Here is a 17,120-nt window from a genome sequence, read left to right on the forward strand (position 1 = left end):
CTGCCAAATACCAATACAGTATCGATAACGGCGCTCGCAGGCCGCCCGTCCCGCGGAGCGGCCGCCCCGGCGCGGCCGGAGGAGCGGAGGGGGAGCAGCCGGGGCCGCCACCGCCCACCTGCGGGGGGGCCGAGGGGCGGCGAGCGGCAGCCCCGCCCCGCCCGGCGCTTTCTGTCCCCTCTCCCGCGCCGTACGGCCGGGCGCTCCGGCTCCATCCGCTGGCAACTTTGTAGCGCGGGGCGCGGGCGGCACCGCCGCGGCTCTGCCCTCACCGGGGGGCGCGGGCCGACCCCTCCCGGCCGCGGGCCGGCGGGCCCACCCCGCCATGGCTGGCATCGGCATCGACCACTCCAAGCTGCCCGGAGTGAAGGAAGGTGGGGGTCACCCCGGGAGGAGCGGAGCGGCTGGGGCGGGGGGCGCGGAGCGCGGCCCGGCGCGGGGGGGGCGGGGCGGGACGGGACGGGGCTGCTTGAGGCGAGTTGGGGAAGGCAGGGGAGGAACTTATCGTTAAAAACAACAACAACAAAAATCATTATTTTAAAATTTTCCACTCGCCGGGGTGGTTGGCGGCTCTTCCCCGCGGAGCCGGTTCCCGGCGGGGAGGGGGCTCGGTGCCCCGGCCGCCGCAGGGAGTGCGTGGCGGGCAGCGCGGGGCCCGGGGGGAGCCCGTCCCGCTTCCCCCGCGGTGTCCTCAGCGGCCGGGCGGGCGGAGGCCGGCGGGGCCGGAGCGGCGTTGGCCTGGCGGGGAGCCGCGACCGGCCGGCTCTGGGCTGCCCGCCCCGGGGCTGGCGGCCGGGCGGGGGGTGCCGCTTCGCCCCGGCAGCAGGCGGGGAGCGGCGCGGGGGGAGGGGGCCAGCCCTTTGTCTGCGCCGGGGCCGAGGCCGCCGCCGGCGCTTCTGCCTCGCTTCCCCCGCCGCGCCCGGGCGGCGGGGCCGGGGCAGGGCTGCGGGCGCGGGGGGGAGCCGGGCTGTGAGACAGCCGGGAGCCCCCGGGGGATCGGCACGCAGAGACGTGTGCCTGGCGGTTACGGCTCGGTTGGGTTTGGAGGCTCCGCTCGGGGCGCTGGGAAGTGGGATCAGAACTGTGAATACCCGTGTGTGGGGTGATCTGAGGGGGACGGGCGATGTTGGGGTTCTGGTTAAAAAATCCTTGAGGCTGCGGGGTTTTTGCGAAAGCTCTGCATGGAGCTTTAGAGCACCAAGCAGCCTCCTTCACCCTGCGAAATCCCAGTGCACCCCAGGAGCGCAGGGGAAGGGGGGGCTGTAGGTGCCCCCCACTTTCTGGGGTCCAGCAGCGGCGGCCCCAGGCCCTGCGCCCGGTCCAGGCTAGCCTGTGAGCTGGGTGCCCACTTCACCTGTCTGTGCCTTTGAGCCCAACAAAGGCGCCCGGGAGCTGTTTCTGTTCTAAAAAGCTTTGCACAAGCTGGAGTTGTTCTGACAGCAATACAGAACTGTGGAAGCTGTGTCCAAATCAAGTTATTTTGAATTTACATTGTATTCACAGAGCACTGCACGCCTGTCTAAATACAACCAAAATTCCTTAAACTTGTTTTCCTTGCTGCTGGCCACTTCTTCTTTTTCAAAATTTCGTTTTTTTACAAAATAGCAAGTGTAAATCTGATGATTCAGCTAGTCAAGAGTAGAAGGTGTATGTCTGTGCAGGGCGCTGGAGGTTCTGATTGACCTCTTGTCATCCTTTAATGCTTCACTTCTTATTGCTACTGGAAGAAAAGTAATATCCATGTGCCTGAAGTTTTAGGGGTTAATGTTGCTCCTGTTAAGAATTCTTATTGGTCATGTTAGTGTGGCCAATATCTCATCCTTAGAGTCTGTCCACACGTGGCTACTCAAGAAACTTAACCCGATTAACCTTTCCAGTGGATTGATTAAAGTGAATTAAATCCCTGTGTAGACTCTCTTATTCAGAATTTGAGTAGCCTTGATTTGATTTCGCTTGATTCATTTTTGAAGTGATCTACCTGGAGTGAGTTGAGGTTACTTTCATGCTGAATGAAAGTATGTTTACAGAGTTGCAGCGTAGCTCAACCAGTCCTTGGTTAACTTGCACCTGTGGTTAGCATGGATTAAGTTTCATGAGTGTCCTGGTGCGAAGATCTGTTGTTACCTGATAGCGGCTGGATTAAAGTAGCATCCCAGAGCAGCTCCAACATGCAAAGTAGATGAGGCCTGAGCCATGTTCTGCAAAGCCTCAGGCATGTTTCACACTTTTAGTTTAGTGGCATCATTTGTCTTTTATTGTGGAAAGTGTTGAAACCAAGCTATGCTTTGGATTAGATCTTTTCATGCTGGGTGTTAATGCCAACCAAGGAAAGTATGTATCACCTTCCATACCTTGGGAAATAATTACTGTTCCTCATACAGAAATCATTGTCGATCCTTCTGGGAAAACATTCCCTTTCCTCATTTCGGGTAAAGGTCAGTTTAGTCGTTCATTAACAACGAAGAACATTGTTTTGCTTTGAATACTTTGTTCTTCACCAGCTGTCTTTGGGGATGGGGAAGGGTTGTGTCCAGGTTCTCCCTGGCTGCAGGCAGCTGGGACTGCTGCGACACAGCCTCATCCTCCTCTTCTGGTGTGGTCTTAACTCTTCTACCAGCGAGATCATTTCTGTGCAGCGATGGCAGTGAAAATCTGGTAACTAGCTAGGTGCTGCAGGAAGCCTTGTTTCTTGTGTTTACTTTCTTTTTTTTATCTGCAAAATTATGTATGCTAGTTGGAGGCCTGGTATAGATGGCATTTTGTTGGCGAATACTGTTTCAGCTGGTCCAGCTTATTTTGTGGGCAGGGTGGTTACTGGTGTAAAATGAACTCTCAAAACACTTTTTCCAGTATGAACTAGACCTTGGTGCTGCAGCCTAGTGTTACAGAGGTGGTTTTCCTTGAGCAGAAAAGTGGATGTTCTGACCACTGTGGTCAGTAAAGCTCTTGTAAGTTATTTGCTGAAGGTTTTGGTGTTAGTTGCAATCTGTGGGCTGAGTTTGCCTGTATTTCTTTTTGTGTCTTAAGTATCTGGGACGTTTTCTTTTCACAAAGCAGCTTCTGCTGTGTGCTCTTTTGACCCACCCCAGGGGATTGCTCAGCTCTATGTGTATAGGTATTTTTTTTTTTTTTTACTGAGGTCCCATTTGTGAGCCTTTTGGGGGCAAAACCATACTGAAAATACTATCTTAATTAATGGCTTATAAAGCAAATAAAAGAAACTGGCTTGGACTCTGCTTGATCTCTAATTGTTTCTTCTGATCCGATGCGTTTTTAGCTAGTAGCAGCTAAAATTGGGAAAGGCTACACCCTCTCCTTGGCTGCTTGTTTTAAATGAGCTCTTCGGTGCAGCCTCCGGTGCCATCTGAAAGCACTGTGCACTGCCTCTTGGACCTGGAGGCATCCCTGCCTGCAGGCAGAGCTGCACGGGGGCCTTCCTGGGAGGTATTTCGGAGCTGTGCAGACCTTGCCCCTCTCTGGAGGATGCACCTGTGGTCCCATCTGCTGTTGCTGCTTTTGCCAAAAGGCTGAGGTCTGTGGCTACAGCTTTGTGAAGGCGATGCCCGTCTGCCAAGACTGAGACTCAGTCCCTTGTCCAGTGCAGTCTCTGAAAGCTATTAGTTGTTAGCAGTGGCGGGTGAAACCCAGGTAGGGGCTTCTGATTTTCCTGCCAGTTTGAGTCCTCGGTGGGGAGTAGAGGGACCGTGAACGCTGTCCTAGTAGTGTATGGCTCTTTGGAACTGTGGAAAATTGCTGTGGCTTAAGTGTTTTTATTTAATTTTATTTTTATATGTCTGTGCCAATCACTAGAACCAACCCTGCCATGCTGCTGTCTCTGGAGCTCCAGCCTTGACAAAGGCTGATTGTGTCACCCGTGCTTGGAGAGACACCGCAACAATGCTCGCTCTATGGCTTCTACTCTTCATTAAATATCTGATTTGACTTTCTGAAGCTTCTGGGCTGTACATTCAAATGCTGCTAGTTGTAGTCTGCTGCCAGAGAGGCCAGTTTCCCAAACGTGGTAGTTGCATCTCTGACTGCAGCCTCGGGGAACAGGAAGGGCTTGAATCCTTATTGTCCACCTTTGGAAGGCTTTCTCTGGGGCAGGCAGACTGGCTGGCTCTCTTTTGCCTTAACATCGCTTGAATAGGAGTTTGCTGTAAGCATCAGTCTTTCTCTTCCTTCCAACCACAGCACCTTCCTTCTGACCTCTGCAGCTTAACATGACCTTCGCTGAGACTCCTGCAATAAAACCTCCTGACAGCTGGCTTTCCAAGCGACTGGGGAGGGGGGTCAGCTCTAAGGTGCAGTGTTTCAGGCTCCCGCAATGTTATTGGCTTATATCAGGGCTTCTGGTGCCTGTGTATGCTCAGCAACACCACAGTGGACAAGAGGAATTTGATGTCTGTCAAAGGTGGAAGTGGGTTTGGAAAGTATTGATGGCTGGCACAGTGTCTGATGAGGAGGGATTCTGATTTGGGATTTTCCAGGGGACTGGTTTTGAAGGATGATCTGTCAGCTGTACGCATGTGAAGGAAGGGTTGGCCTTTTAACTGGATTAGTATAATCAGGGCAACAATTTTGTGAGCAGCTGAGGGTTAGTCAGGTCACTGTGAAGCCACCTGTCCCGTGCCCTTTGGCTCCAGCTGGGATTTTTCCTTGCAGCATGATGTGCGGTGTCATGATCTTCTGCTTTGTGACTTCCCCAGAGAAGGGGTCTGAAAAATTCAAGCAAGCTGGATGGCTCAAGGGCAACAAGGAGGTGGAGAGTGATGGGATGTCAACGCAGGCTTTTCTTTCTAGGTCACTGGTTCATGTCCAACTCTTTTGAGTAATAGGAGGTCTGTTTTTCCAGCATGCATGAATTCAGTAGCTGAGGCTGTGGTAGTCATTTAACTTCTGGTTAAAGCTGGGTGAAAGTTTTATTATGCATTCAGTTGTTCTGGGTCTGCAGTGCTTGGCAGAGGAGATGGGCAGAATTAGCATATTTCATGCTCTGGGCTTCAAAATGCAACTGAGCAAGCAGGTCTGCCTCCTCCCATCCCTTAAATCCTTAGCACTTGTCCTCTGTGAGCTGCTGTGGAGGTTGTACCAAGGCAAAAAGATTGCTCCGAAAGCAGTCTTTGGCAGAGAGGAGCTTCCAGACTCAGGTTGATGCCTTCTGCAGAGATGTTTCCTTAGTTACTGACAAGTAGCTTGAGTGATAAGAGGGGACACAGTCTGTTCTGCTCTCATTCCTGGGGATGCAGGGAGGGAGCTTCCCCTATTTGTGGTGCCAGGACATCCATTAGCCATCATCCATTGCTGCTCTCCGAGGAACGATCCCAGCTGAGCAGTGTGTTACAGATGGCATTGTGTTTGCTGTGACCACGGCCTTCTGTTTAATCTTTAATTTCCTGTGGCCATGAGCAGCATCAGAAGGTGCGCGCATGCCTGGCGGGAGCTGGAGGGTGGCTGCTGCAAGAAGCAGGAGAGGGCAGTTGTGTGCTCTCTGGGCACAGGGAAAATCCCACTTGAAGAAGAAATGGAATGTGCCTTGAGGCCATGTAAAACTTCTCTGTTTTGCTGGAATAAGCTTTCTTTTCCTTGCTCGGAGTCATCCAGTTCACAGGAATGTAGTGATTTATAGGATGAAGGGACGTGTTCCCTCCCTGCTTCCTTGTCCCCTTCCCAGTGTCCCCAGCTGGCTGGCTTGCTGCTCACTCACTGCCACTCCTCTGCATAGCGCTGGTTTGAAGGCTGAAGGACTGAGGAAGGCCAGTCTGTTGCTAAAGCTGCCTTAAAACTCAAGAAGCTTAGGTCCAGTTTCTGGTGTGGCACTTGCTGCTGGCTTGTCCTTTTGCCTGTCTCCAAAAAGGAGATAAAGGTATTTGCTGTTCTGCTGCCTGGTAGCATGCACTGCAGGGAGCAAAGGGCGTTTGCTGGGCAATTCCAGCAGGAGAGCAGGGCTGCTGTCTCCCGGAGGCCTGGGTGTGTGTCAGGGATGCTCCATGTTCATCTTACAGAGCTGGCTTTTCCATGGGACACATGCTGGGAACTTATGGAAGTCCCTCGACACTTCATTTATATTTCTTTTTTAAAAATAGAAATTGGAGCCTTCCCACTGTTTTCTTTCTTGGTACATGAAAAGACGCCACACAGCTCATATGGCCTTGGCACTGTATGGCAGCTGGGAGAGACTCTTAGTAGGGCTGGAAAGAGAGCAGCAGCAGCATGCTGCACGTGTAAGGATGCAGAGCAGGGCCGTTGTGAGCAAAGGAGACCTGTTAGGCCTGGGTGCCCACAAAATCTACCCTCTAACCCTGGACACCTTGTAAATTAAGCTTGCCATAAGTGTCACTTTCCCTGGGGAGAAAGGTGTAGGTGAAAGCCTGCTCAGAAGCCTGGCACAGCTCTTCTGCCCCTGCCCATGGGTTTTGTGTCAGGCTCGAGAAGCTCAGCTGATGATTATTTTAGTAGCACACTAAACCGCAGTGCCACTGCCACAGTGCTCGGTCAGCCAGATAAAAATAGTGGGATCTTTCTGACTCCAGCCTGGGTGGGTAGGGGGTTTGGTCTGTGTACCCTTGACAGCCCTGCCTGCGGTGAATGCTGTTCAGGACAGAAAGTTGAAGTGGGTTTGCGAGTGAGTCACTCTTCCTCACTTCCCTTTTCAAAGGAGGTGTAAAAAGCTGTGTGGGGTAAAACTTTTGAGTTCCTGTGCGCGTATGGATATAGTTCATTCTTTTCCCAGCCCTTCTGCTGAACCAGGGCTTGGTGGCTGGAGGAATCAGCTTAAGAGGAAATGTTTTGTGGGCTCAATATGTGGTGTTCGGTAAGTGATGACGAAGTGGAAGAGGACATAAATAAGCAAATGTTTGAAAACACTGAGAGACAGGCAGATACTGACAAGGCTGACCTGAGAAGTGATGGGACAAGAGGAAAGAAGGAAGTTTATGCAAACGGGAGACAGTGAGAGGTGGATTTTCTTTTTTTCTTCTGCAGAAAGCAGTCCAAAAGACACAGTGTGTATAGCTTTGTCTGTTTACAGCCAGACAGGATAAGAAGCTGGAGTGTGACCCAGCTGGGAATGTTCCTTGCGGAGAGACTGTCACCATTGACCTGCGTGGGCTGGGGAAGTGCTAACCTGGCTCGGGGCAGCCTTCCCTGTTGTGGATGGAAAGCTGCTCCCCTTCTGCGTGACAGAATGGCTTTGCACTGCAGAAGCACCTGAGCTTATAGTTTGTGTGTTATGGGCATGGCAAATACTGCTTGTGGGATCCTGGTGGGAAGAAAATTTTTCCCCCCCTCCATTCTGGAGTTACTTCTATTGTTGGGGTGCTGGCTGGTGGGACAGGGAGGATTTATGTCCTAAATTCACCAGTGCCTCTTGGAGGCTTTGGCAGTGCTGCTGGGGGCTGGGGCGAAGTGGTGGAGGACGGCAGGGAAAAGACCTGGGAAGTTTCCAGGCCGCCAGGGTGTTGGCTGTCGCGGTGGCACGCAGTGCTGCTGTTCGCAGGGCTGTGCTCTCCTGCAGGCAGTTCGGTCGGCGCCAGGTTTCCGAAGGAAGTTGGTGTTGGGAAGAGGCTGGGCTCTCCTGACCTTATTTGCAGCGCTGGAGGGAGTGGGTCTTTGGCCAGGGCTGCAGAGCCCTGCCTGCATTCCGCGCATCCCTGACACAAGGTGGAACAGGCAGGTTTGCCTCTGGCTCCTGTTATAGTGCTCAGTTACCTGGTACTCCAGGCAGTTGGCTTTATGCAGAGCATCAGCTCCGGCCACATAGGTCCCGATTTTAATTGTCTTTTCTTTTTCTTTGTTGGTTTGGTTTTTGTTGTTTGAAGAAGCTCTGGGTATACAATATCACCTAAAGGTGATTTAACTCCCAAAGCAAAAATTTTACTTCTGACTGACTTGGAGCTCATTTTATGCTCTCGGAGAGGAGGCATTTAAAAGGCTGCCAGCCTGCTTCTTCCTTGTGCTTTGCAATGCATATGAGCTGTGAGCACAGGTGCCACAAAGCGGTTTGCTCCAGTTGCTGCGGGGAGCTCTGCCTCCTGTTACCTGGCCTCTGGGGCCAGATAGGCATATTCTTACCCTGTTATACCACTGTTTTAAATCTGTAGTTGCTCTGAGGGCAACGTGCCAGCTCAAGGCTGTGACAGGAAGGGGGGGCATGTATTGTTAGTGCTGCAACTTTACTGATTTGTGACTCTCTTGTAGATGGATGTAAAGGTTTGACTGATCTGGGGCCAGCTTTGCTACTCTGTGTTCTCCAGAGCTGACTAATAAACTTGGAGAACTTAAACGTGGGAAGTGAGGGGGGAGAGGAGACAGTGGCCATGAGGAGCTGGTGGAGCAAAGAAAAGGCATTTTGAAACTAAGCAGAGCATCCTGGGTTGGTTAGGTAGAGGAAGGTTGTTCTTGCAGAGCAGACTGGCAGTGCTGGTGGCAGTCAGGAGTCCTCACAGCCTAGCAGTCACCTTTCTAGGCAAAAGGAACCTGATAGGAATCTGTGCAAGGATCAGTTCAGACCCCTCCACCTTTGAATGCAGCAGATGGCCAGATTTCCAGCAAGCCTGTGAGGCTGCCCTGGGGCCCACCCTGCTGGAACTTTGCTTCTCTTGGTATCTGATCTGGATGAATAAAATCTGGGGCTTATTTGCAAGCGCACTGGTGCTGCGGTCCATCCTTCCAGCTGCAGCTTTGGTTTAGCCACAAGCCTTGGAGCAGTCTGGGGCTCGGCTCTAGCCACTTTTATTCAGCCTTTGGGTGACTTCTCTGAGGGAGCCTGGCTTCTGCTTGTTCTCTCCAGAGATGCTCGTACCTCCATATGGCTGCGGGTCCCTGTGGTGTAAAACCACCCTGCGGGGTTCTGAGAGGAACTGGAACTGTGGGGTTTTTTTAGCACTTGGCACTTTCTGCGTGGGTGTCAGGCTTCCAGCAGTCAGCCTTGCGTAGTCACCACACTGAGTCAGTGCATGAACCTGTACCAGAGGGGCACTGGGAGCTCACTTTCTGTATCCTGCCTCCCTTGTATTTTGCTACATTGTCTTTTAGGATTAAGCTGGAGCAGAAGCCTGGGAAATCTGACACTTTGAATTATCTCCGCTCCCGGCTGCCTGCCTGCCTCTCTGGAGCTGCTTGTGTGAGTTTATTCACCACAGCCTGAAACTGAGGACTTGGAAATGCTAGTGAAGCATCTGAGACCCACGGTGCCATGGCTCCTGAAAGCCACCCTGAACCACAAAGTGGATGTGCCAGCTCTCTGCGCGGAAACTACTGAACTGAGCAAGGGATTTAGATTTGCATTTATCAGGGAACAGAAGTTTTACCTACCTGGGAAATTGAGTGTGTCCTTCTAAGTGTTTTGTGTAGTATAAAATGGCCTGAAATGCTGAAATAAAAGCTGAAATAAACAGATGAAAGGAAAATATGGTGAACACTGTTGAGATGTGTGTGGGGGGAGCGTATATAGTACAAATCTCTTGAGATGCAGACTCCATGCCTGAGCAGTTTTCTGAGTGGGTGGCTGTTTTGAGTTGTGGGTGAGATTGTTTTTCTTTCCCCGCTCCCTTACACCAGTTTAAATGAGTAGTGTTGGGTTTTAAACTAAAACTGCCATGACATCCTGTCTGCAAAAGAAACAAAAAAACCTCCAGAAAAGGGCATGTGATATGATCCATGGGACACTGCTGAAGGCGTGTTTTACAGCTACAATGGTGCATGGGGACATCTGTGTCAGCCATGGGTTTTGACCTCTCTTGCTAAAGGTAACTCCTGCCCTGTTCTCTAGTGATGTGTGGTGGTTTGCCCTTGAGCAAAGTGAGGGTAAAACACAGCTGTTGGAGGCAGTGTTGTTTGTTTTACTGTAATCCATGGTTGGGAGACAGTGGTGAAAGTTGGCTGCTATGAAAGCTTCTCCCTGTCTTTGTTGTTGGTTGTTCATTTTGCACATGTGGTGTTAGCTGAGTCAACTGAAGCTGTGTCAGATGCTGGAGAGAATGAACTACACAAGCAACTTTTGTTCTCATTGATGGTTAAGATTAACTTCTTCCACACACAGACCCAGTTATGCCTCTGATACTGTGATGAAGTGTGGGTTTGCCTGCTGCTTGGCTGTGGTGTCGAACTAGCCATTCCTGACCAATGTAATCTTAAAGCTTTTATACCTGTCCATCTGGATGTTACTGGTGGGTCCACAGTGTGAGCTCACTGGTGACCTTTTGGGTATAGGCAGTCCTGTACAGCTGGTGGACACTGGGGCACTCAAGAAGGAGCTACAGAGATTTGTGTTCTGAGCTTGGCAGATAATGGCTTGCAGATTATTAAAGTATTGTGGCTTATATATCTGCTGTCCGCCTTAAAGCGGCAAAATACTGTAGCTATTCAGCTCGTCAGTGCACAGACATTTCTGGAATAGGAGACAGCAGCTATAGCAGCAGTGTTGTCTATAGGAATGAGAGGTTTTGGAAAGTTCTTGTGACTCGGAATACTTCATATCTGGGGGCCCAGCTAGACCTGGCTGAAAAGGCTGAATTTTCAAAGCGTGGGGGCCAGTACTCCTTAAGGCTCAATGCCATTTTGAAGTATGTCTGTATGGCCAAGCTTAAACAAAGGCTTGGCGAAGAGTAGCTGGAAAGCAGCCTGGCAGAAAAGGACCTGGGTGTGCTGGTTGATGGCTGGCTGAACGTGAGCCAGCAGTGTGCCCAGGTGGCCAAGAAGGCCAACAGCATCCCGGCTTGTGTCAGAGACAGTGTGGCCGGCAGGACAAGGGCAGTGACTGTCCCCCTGCACTCGGCACTGGTGAGGCTGCACCTTGAATGCTGCAAGAGGGATGTTGAGGTGCTGGAGCGTGTCCAGAGACGGGCAGCGGGGCTGGGGAAGGGGCTGGAGCACAAGTCTTTTGAGGAGCAGCTGAGGAAACTGAGGTTGTTTAGCCTGGAGAATGGGAGGCTCAGGGGAGACCTTATGCTCTGTATAACTACCTGAAAGGGGGTTTTACAAAGGTAGGTGTTGGTCTGTTCTTCCAAGTAACAAGTGATAGGATGAGAGGAAGTGGTCTCAAGTTATGCTGGGGAGGTTTATGTTGGATATTAGGAAAAAATTCTTCACCAAAAGGGTTGTCAAGCACTGGAACATGCTGCCCAGGGAAGTGGTTGAGTGACCATCCCTGGAGGTACTTACAAGATGTGTAGATGTGGTGTTGCTTTAGTGGTGGATGTGGCCATGGTGTAGTGGTGGACTTGGCAGTGCTAGTTAATGGTTGGACTTGATCTTAAAGGTTTTTTTCCAACGTAAATGATTCTATAATTGAAATGCTTCAACATTTTCTTCTGGAAGTCAAAGGCATATCTTTAACATTCTCGAACTATGGGTTGTGTTTTAATCTTGGGGGATAAAAAGAACTGCTCTTATTTAGAAAAATTGCAGGTGATGCAGTGTAGGGTGCAATTATCCAATGTCAGCCTTCTGTAATAAAGGCAGAATGATAAACTTAATAAAATTCTGTGTCTGGGGCATGCTTTAGGAATGACCTTTTGATGTCTCTTGTGGTGCTGCTTTTTTGTGATCTTGGGTATCTTCAGCTTCATGTTTATACACTTTGCAAGCACATCACCCCTGCTTCGAGGTGTTCAGCAGATGCTCTCTCAGCTTGAGGACTGCTCTGTGGCACAGTTTGCAGACAGAAGTAAGAAGTAACCTCAGAGAAGGCATTTTGTGAATGCTGCTGATATCTATTCCAAGGTGGGTTAAAAAATAGTTGTGTTCTGAAGATTTGGTTGCAAAATCTTTATAGTCTTCCTTCTTAAAGTGTTGTTGGGTGGAAAGAGCTTATTGTTGGAGAGTGGTGCAGACAGAGAGGACAAACCTCTCGTGGCCTTGACCTCAAGGCATTAGCTTAGTGCAGAGAGGATAACCTTCTTCCCAAATCCCAAGCTGTTCTTAGCTTCCAGGCCAAGATTGCCAATAAAACCTCCGTGGTTCTTTGGCGATACTTTTTTTGTTTTGCATGTTTATGCTTTTAGAAATTAGGCTGAGACCTCTCACTTTGGTTCCCCTTGGGGCTGCCCAGTCTACTTGTGCTGCTTGGTAGCCCCTGGCTACATGAGACATGGCTGAGAAGCAGCAATTGTTCCCTTCCCCAGGCAGCCAAGCCCTGCCCTCCACCTGGGAGCCACCTTCTCCCTGCATGAGTTTTCTGATGTCCTTGGCACTGACAGTGCCTGGTGAACAATGTCCTAGGAATGCTGTCTGCATAACAGCAGCTGCAGCAGCCAAGGCATGTCCTGGCCAGCCTCTGCCGGTGCCTGCGCGCGGTAGCAGAAACTCGGGAAATCTCCTGGTGCGATGGGAGAGACAGGACAGAAGTGAGAAACACTGAGGTCAGGTCATGGATCTCCCAAACAGCTTTGCTGGGGGTGCAAAGGAAATGTCCTAGTTGCATGTTTCCTCTGAAAACTGTCCTCGGGGCAGCCTGTCACCTCCGGTTGAGTGGCTGGTCGGTCACGTTGGCTTTGTTTCAAGGAAACAATCTGCAAGTTTTGGGGGGTTTACCTGGCTTGGAGTAGCCCGGCCAGTCCCTGCTGGTGAGAGTCTCTACAAGGTCCAAGCTTGCTTTCTAATCTGCAGGGATCTTCACAGCTCAGCATCTTCCTGAGACTGCAGGCTTGTAACAGGCTGTGCTTGCTGCTTGCCACTTGATTTGTCAGCTTTATAGGCCCTAAAAAGTGACTTTAGCTGATCAAACTGTTTTTTTCCTGTGTCACTTTTGTCTTTTCTCTCCCTCCTGTCCTTCAGTTGAGGATTCAAAAACTGCAGATGGTCTAAACTAAGCATGACTCACACCTTCTAGTTTATTTTGTGAATTATCCAGCACATGATGCTGACAGGAAAATGTTGGGAGTGGAGGGGGTAGGGAGCAAGAGATGTTTTTTAAGACCCAAAAGGAAATGCTTGGAGCATGTATGTGTGGCCCCTGGGTCACTGAACTTGGCGATGTCCCAGAGCATAGCGTATGGGCCACGTGAACCAAGTGGGCCCTTCGGCCCTCAGCAGATGTCAAAATATGGTCTGACTTCAGGCAGAAGTGTGACGGGGTGTTTTGTTGTAGGCCTTTCTTGAGAAGCCAGTGGGGTTTGACATCTTGTAGAGATGGTGCATGTTCACGCCACCCATTACTGGGTGTTACTACCTACCTCTTTGTCACACACCTAAGTATTGCTATCAACGTCTATGGCTGCCTCTGCTCCTCTTCTGTGGTTACCTCACTCTCTTTGAAGCAGTTTGGTGTTAGAAATGCTGAGCTGTGGAGCTGAGGTCATGCTGGAGTAAGGTAGTGAGGCAGATGGCAGGCTATAAAAAGGAAAAGGTTATTTAATGAAATTTTGCCAGGTTGTCATACCTAGAGATGCTCTTATCTCAGCCCTAATGGCAGGCTTGCAACCATGCCTCAGAGGTGCAGATGCATGGAAAGGAGTATTTCCAGGGTAAACTGCCAGTGGAGAAGACCTGTGCTTGGAGCTTGTAGAGAGGCTCTTTGGGATCCCTCAAGCAAGCCAGCTCCTTCTTTCACGCCACTGCATGAATTTTGCAGCCCACCACTGCTGCAAAGGGTGATGCTTCTAGCCATGCTTCTGCCCTCATCCTTCTCAGCTGGCACCTCTGCTGGCGGCGGCAGTGGCTGGGATTCCTGCGCTGGCATTCCTTTTATTGACAGCTGTGCCAGCAGCACGTATTCCAGGCGTGCTCCCTGCTGCGCCAAGGCAGATTGGCTTAATCAGACTATGGTAAACCTGTTGTTAATGTTTCACACTTCAGTGGATTTGCCAATTGTAGCTGCTCTGATTGCACCCCTGCTGCTTGCTTGACTGTCTGATGGCTCGCAGCCAGGGCCCGGGGATGGGAAGTCAATTTGCAGCAGTGAATGTGACATTAATATTACCTTTCATTTTTCAGGCATACAGTTAGGGAATAAGGAAACGGACTTCTTTCCCCTTCAGTATGAAGCCTCCTGGAGAGGAGGAATGTGTCTCTGTTGTCATTGGGGCCATCCTATTTCTCAGCACAAACCCGGTGCACATAATACCCAGTAATTTCAGACCATGGCTGGCTGGTGCACATCTCCAGTCATTTCATAGCTGCCTTATTGTTGGATGCGTGTCCTCAAGGGTGAAGGGTTGGTTTCCTTGGCCTCACTTGCAGCTGCGGTCATACTTGACTCAGTGCCATGGGCGCAGGGTCTGTCTAGTCTTGAGGGAGTGCTCTGCACTTACTATTGCCCGCACACTTGCTAGGGAGTTGCAGGTGTCCGCATCTCTTGCCACCTGGCTGGCTCACAGTGCTTCCTTGTGTTCATAATAGGATGTTCTCATCTTCCTTTGCACATTGTCCTCAGGCTGATGGGACTTGGGAATAATGTGCTCAGATGAGTCGGAGGTGGCCAGCCCAGCCAAGTTTCTGACAGTGATGAAAAGTCGTCTTGTGCCGTCCGCCCTGCCAGCAGCTCCGGCAGCACAAAGTGAGGGCTGTGCGCTCGAGCCATCCGTTCGCGGGTTTGTAAGAGCAGCTTAACGGGAGTGTATACGCAGCCAAGTGGCTTCTTCACCAGTGCACGAATGAATCCAAATGTGTGAGCAAACCTAAGGCTTGCTGCTGCCCCACCAGCCTGCTCTGTGCTGTGTCTTCTGTGAGATGGGTGCACTGGGGAGCTTCCTGTGAGCATAATCATCATAAACCATCCAGCTTCCTCTCTCTGTACTGGATCTTGATGGGATAATCATCACTGTTCTAAGACCCAGTCCCTGCGTTTGTGTTTAGGCTCTGTAAGTTGGTGGCTCGTCCCAGGATGTTGTCCCCACACGCTCTGTCCCTGCCCGCAGAGACAGGGCAGGTGGTGGCAGGGCACAGCCTTGGGTCAGGGTGCTGTGTGGCCGTGTTAGGGGTGGCACTGGATCTGAGGCCAGTTGCTTTGGGTGGTGAACTGGGAAGTGCGTGTGGTGGTACCCTGGGCTGTGTGTGCTTCTCGGCCCAGGTGCTGAGCTCTGGATGGCACAGACCTGTCCTGAAGAGCCAAAACAACCCAGACAAGTCCCTGCTTTATGGCTCTGGCATCCAGCAGCTTTCCTTGGCAGCCCATAGGACGTGAAGTCCAGAGGAGTTTTGTTTTTCTTTATTTTTGCTTATTTATTTAACTCCAGAGACCCATGGACTAATTCTCACAGATCTCTGGGGGAGCAGCTAGAAGAAGCAGGCCCATCCATACACAGAACAGTATATGCACTCGACCTTTTTGAGTCCATGCTTTCTTTAGAATTTTTTTTAGTGGCCCATCAGTCCAGAAGGGTTAAACAGTTGTTGCTGTGTTGTAGGAAAGCAGCTCACTGGAGGAGGTGAGACTTTTCTGGAGTTGGTGCAAGACTGTCAGGAGAAGAGCAGCAGCGTTCTGCAGCGGCCCTCCCACTTTCTTGCCTGTATGCCAAGCATGTTTCTGTCAACATGTTTTTTCCCAAACAAATAAAAAAGTGTGTCTGGATGTGGGTAGAATAGAGTAAAAAAAAAAAACAAAAAAACCCCCAAAAAACAACAACAATAAAAAAAAAAACCAAAAACCCCCAACACCAAAAAAAACCAACAAAACAAAAAAAAACCCCAAAAAACAACAAACCAAAACAAATGTCCTCCTCCCCACACATGCCTCTGGGGAGGATGGAGCAAAGGTCCGCCAGCACCATCAGCACCATGACTGACAAGGCAGATGATCTGAGCCATGGGGATCAGAGCAGTGTATGAGCCTGTACAGAAAGGAGTTGGGAAGGGCTGGGATGCAGTTTCATAAGCGTTTCTTACAGCAGCAATCTTTATGCAAAAATTATGCAGCTCTGAAATGTTCATATTTCTTGCTCCTGTGCTGCCCGCCTTGTCTTGCTAGTACAGCTGTTCAGGCAGCTGTGCAGTGGACTTGCTCAGAGACCTACTGCAGTTAAAAATAACAAAATAACACTTCCCCCACCTTTTTTTTTTTTTTTTTTTTTTTAAACTATCAGGAGCAAGTGCTGCTTCTTGACTATGTGGTGGTAAAACCCAGCCCCTAGATTTGGGCAGACTGTAGCTCTGTTTTCAGGTATCTTTGCTTGGCTCTGAACTGACAGGAGGGCTCAAACCTCGGGGCTGGATGTGCCCTCCAGCAGGCCAGATGATGCTTGTTGTAAGCAGAAGGTGGTTGTTCCACAACCATTCTATGATGCTGAAGTAGTATTAGGGGCCACAGAATGTAAGTCTCTATGGGCAAGGTCCTCTTGCCCTATCCCACAAAAACATGGGTTTGTGCCCACCAAGCACCCTGCATGTCACCTGTGAATAGCAGTGCTGCCTGCAACTCAGCTGTGGGTTTTCCAGACCTGCGGCTGAAGCTAGCATTTCTGTTTTTATACACGGATGCCCACTGGAAGTATTTCAGTGCTATTTAGCGTTTTGTATCCTCTTGCCTTTTTTAAAAGAAGCTGCAATAAAAAAAAAAAAAAGGCAACAACTAAACCTTAATTGCACCATCTAGAATTGTATGTGTTTAAAGTGAGTCACTATGGGATCATATAACCGTAATCTTTGTCCTCATCTCCACCCTGCTGCTTGTCACTCTCCTTCCCCGAAGTGCTGTTCTAGCTTTTAGAAGCTTTTGTTATCTGTAAAACACCTTCCAGTGCAGAAAGACTCAACCAAAAATTCTGTTAAATACTTCATCTTTTATCGTATTCATCTGACCTCTTAGTACACACAACCAGAAACAATTCTAGCTATTTTGTGAAGGTATCTGGGTGCAGAGGAACATCTCGATGCTTCTCGAGCAGACCATATGTGTCAATGCGAGAAGAGGGAAGGCTTATGGGATGGTGGCTCAGGAAGACACAGTTACCTTCTCATTTCCATGTATTTTCCACCCTTTGTGGTGCTGGAAATGTCTTCTCTTCTCCGACTCTGAACCCTTTCATGAACAGGTTCCTCATAAATTCCCCTTGTAGTTTTGGTATGTTCTGGGGGTTTTGGGGTTATTTTCACTTTCTCTTCTAGGCTGTTGCTGTGCTCTGCTAAAGAGAAACCTTGGTCTTCTCCAGAGGTTTTGCCCGTGGAGCGCAGCAGCAGTTTGT

At 50.2% G+C, this 17,120-nt stretch overlaps 1 protein-coding gene across 5 annotated transcripts in view; it reads left to right on the forward strand.

The window, feature by feature from the left end:
• Positions 1-181: 181 nt before the first annotated feature.
• The window catches only part of CCDC50 (coiled-coil domain containing 50), a 45,667-nt gene continuing 28,728 nt past the window's right edge, over positions 182-17,120 (forward strand). For all 5 annotated transcript variants that reach the window (XM_080410564.1, XM_080410560.1, XM_080410561.1 and 2 more), the window contains exon 1: positions 182-374. In XM_080410564.1, coding sequence (XP_080266690.1) covers positions 326-374 — 49 coding nt within the window. In that variant the 5' untranslated portion in view covers positions 182-325. The remainder of the gene's footprint in view (positions 375-17,120) is intronic.

Source organism: Falco punctatus (genome assembly GCF_963210335.1).
Source record: "Falco punctatus genome assembly, chromosome: 13".
NCBI classification, from domain to species: Eukaryota; Metazoa; Chordata; class Aves; order Falconiformes; family Falconidae; genus Falco; species Falco punctatus.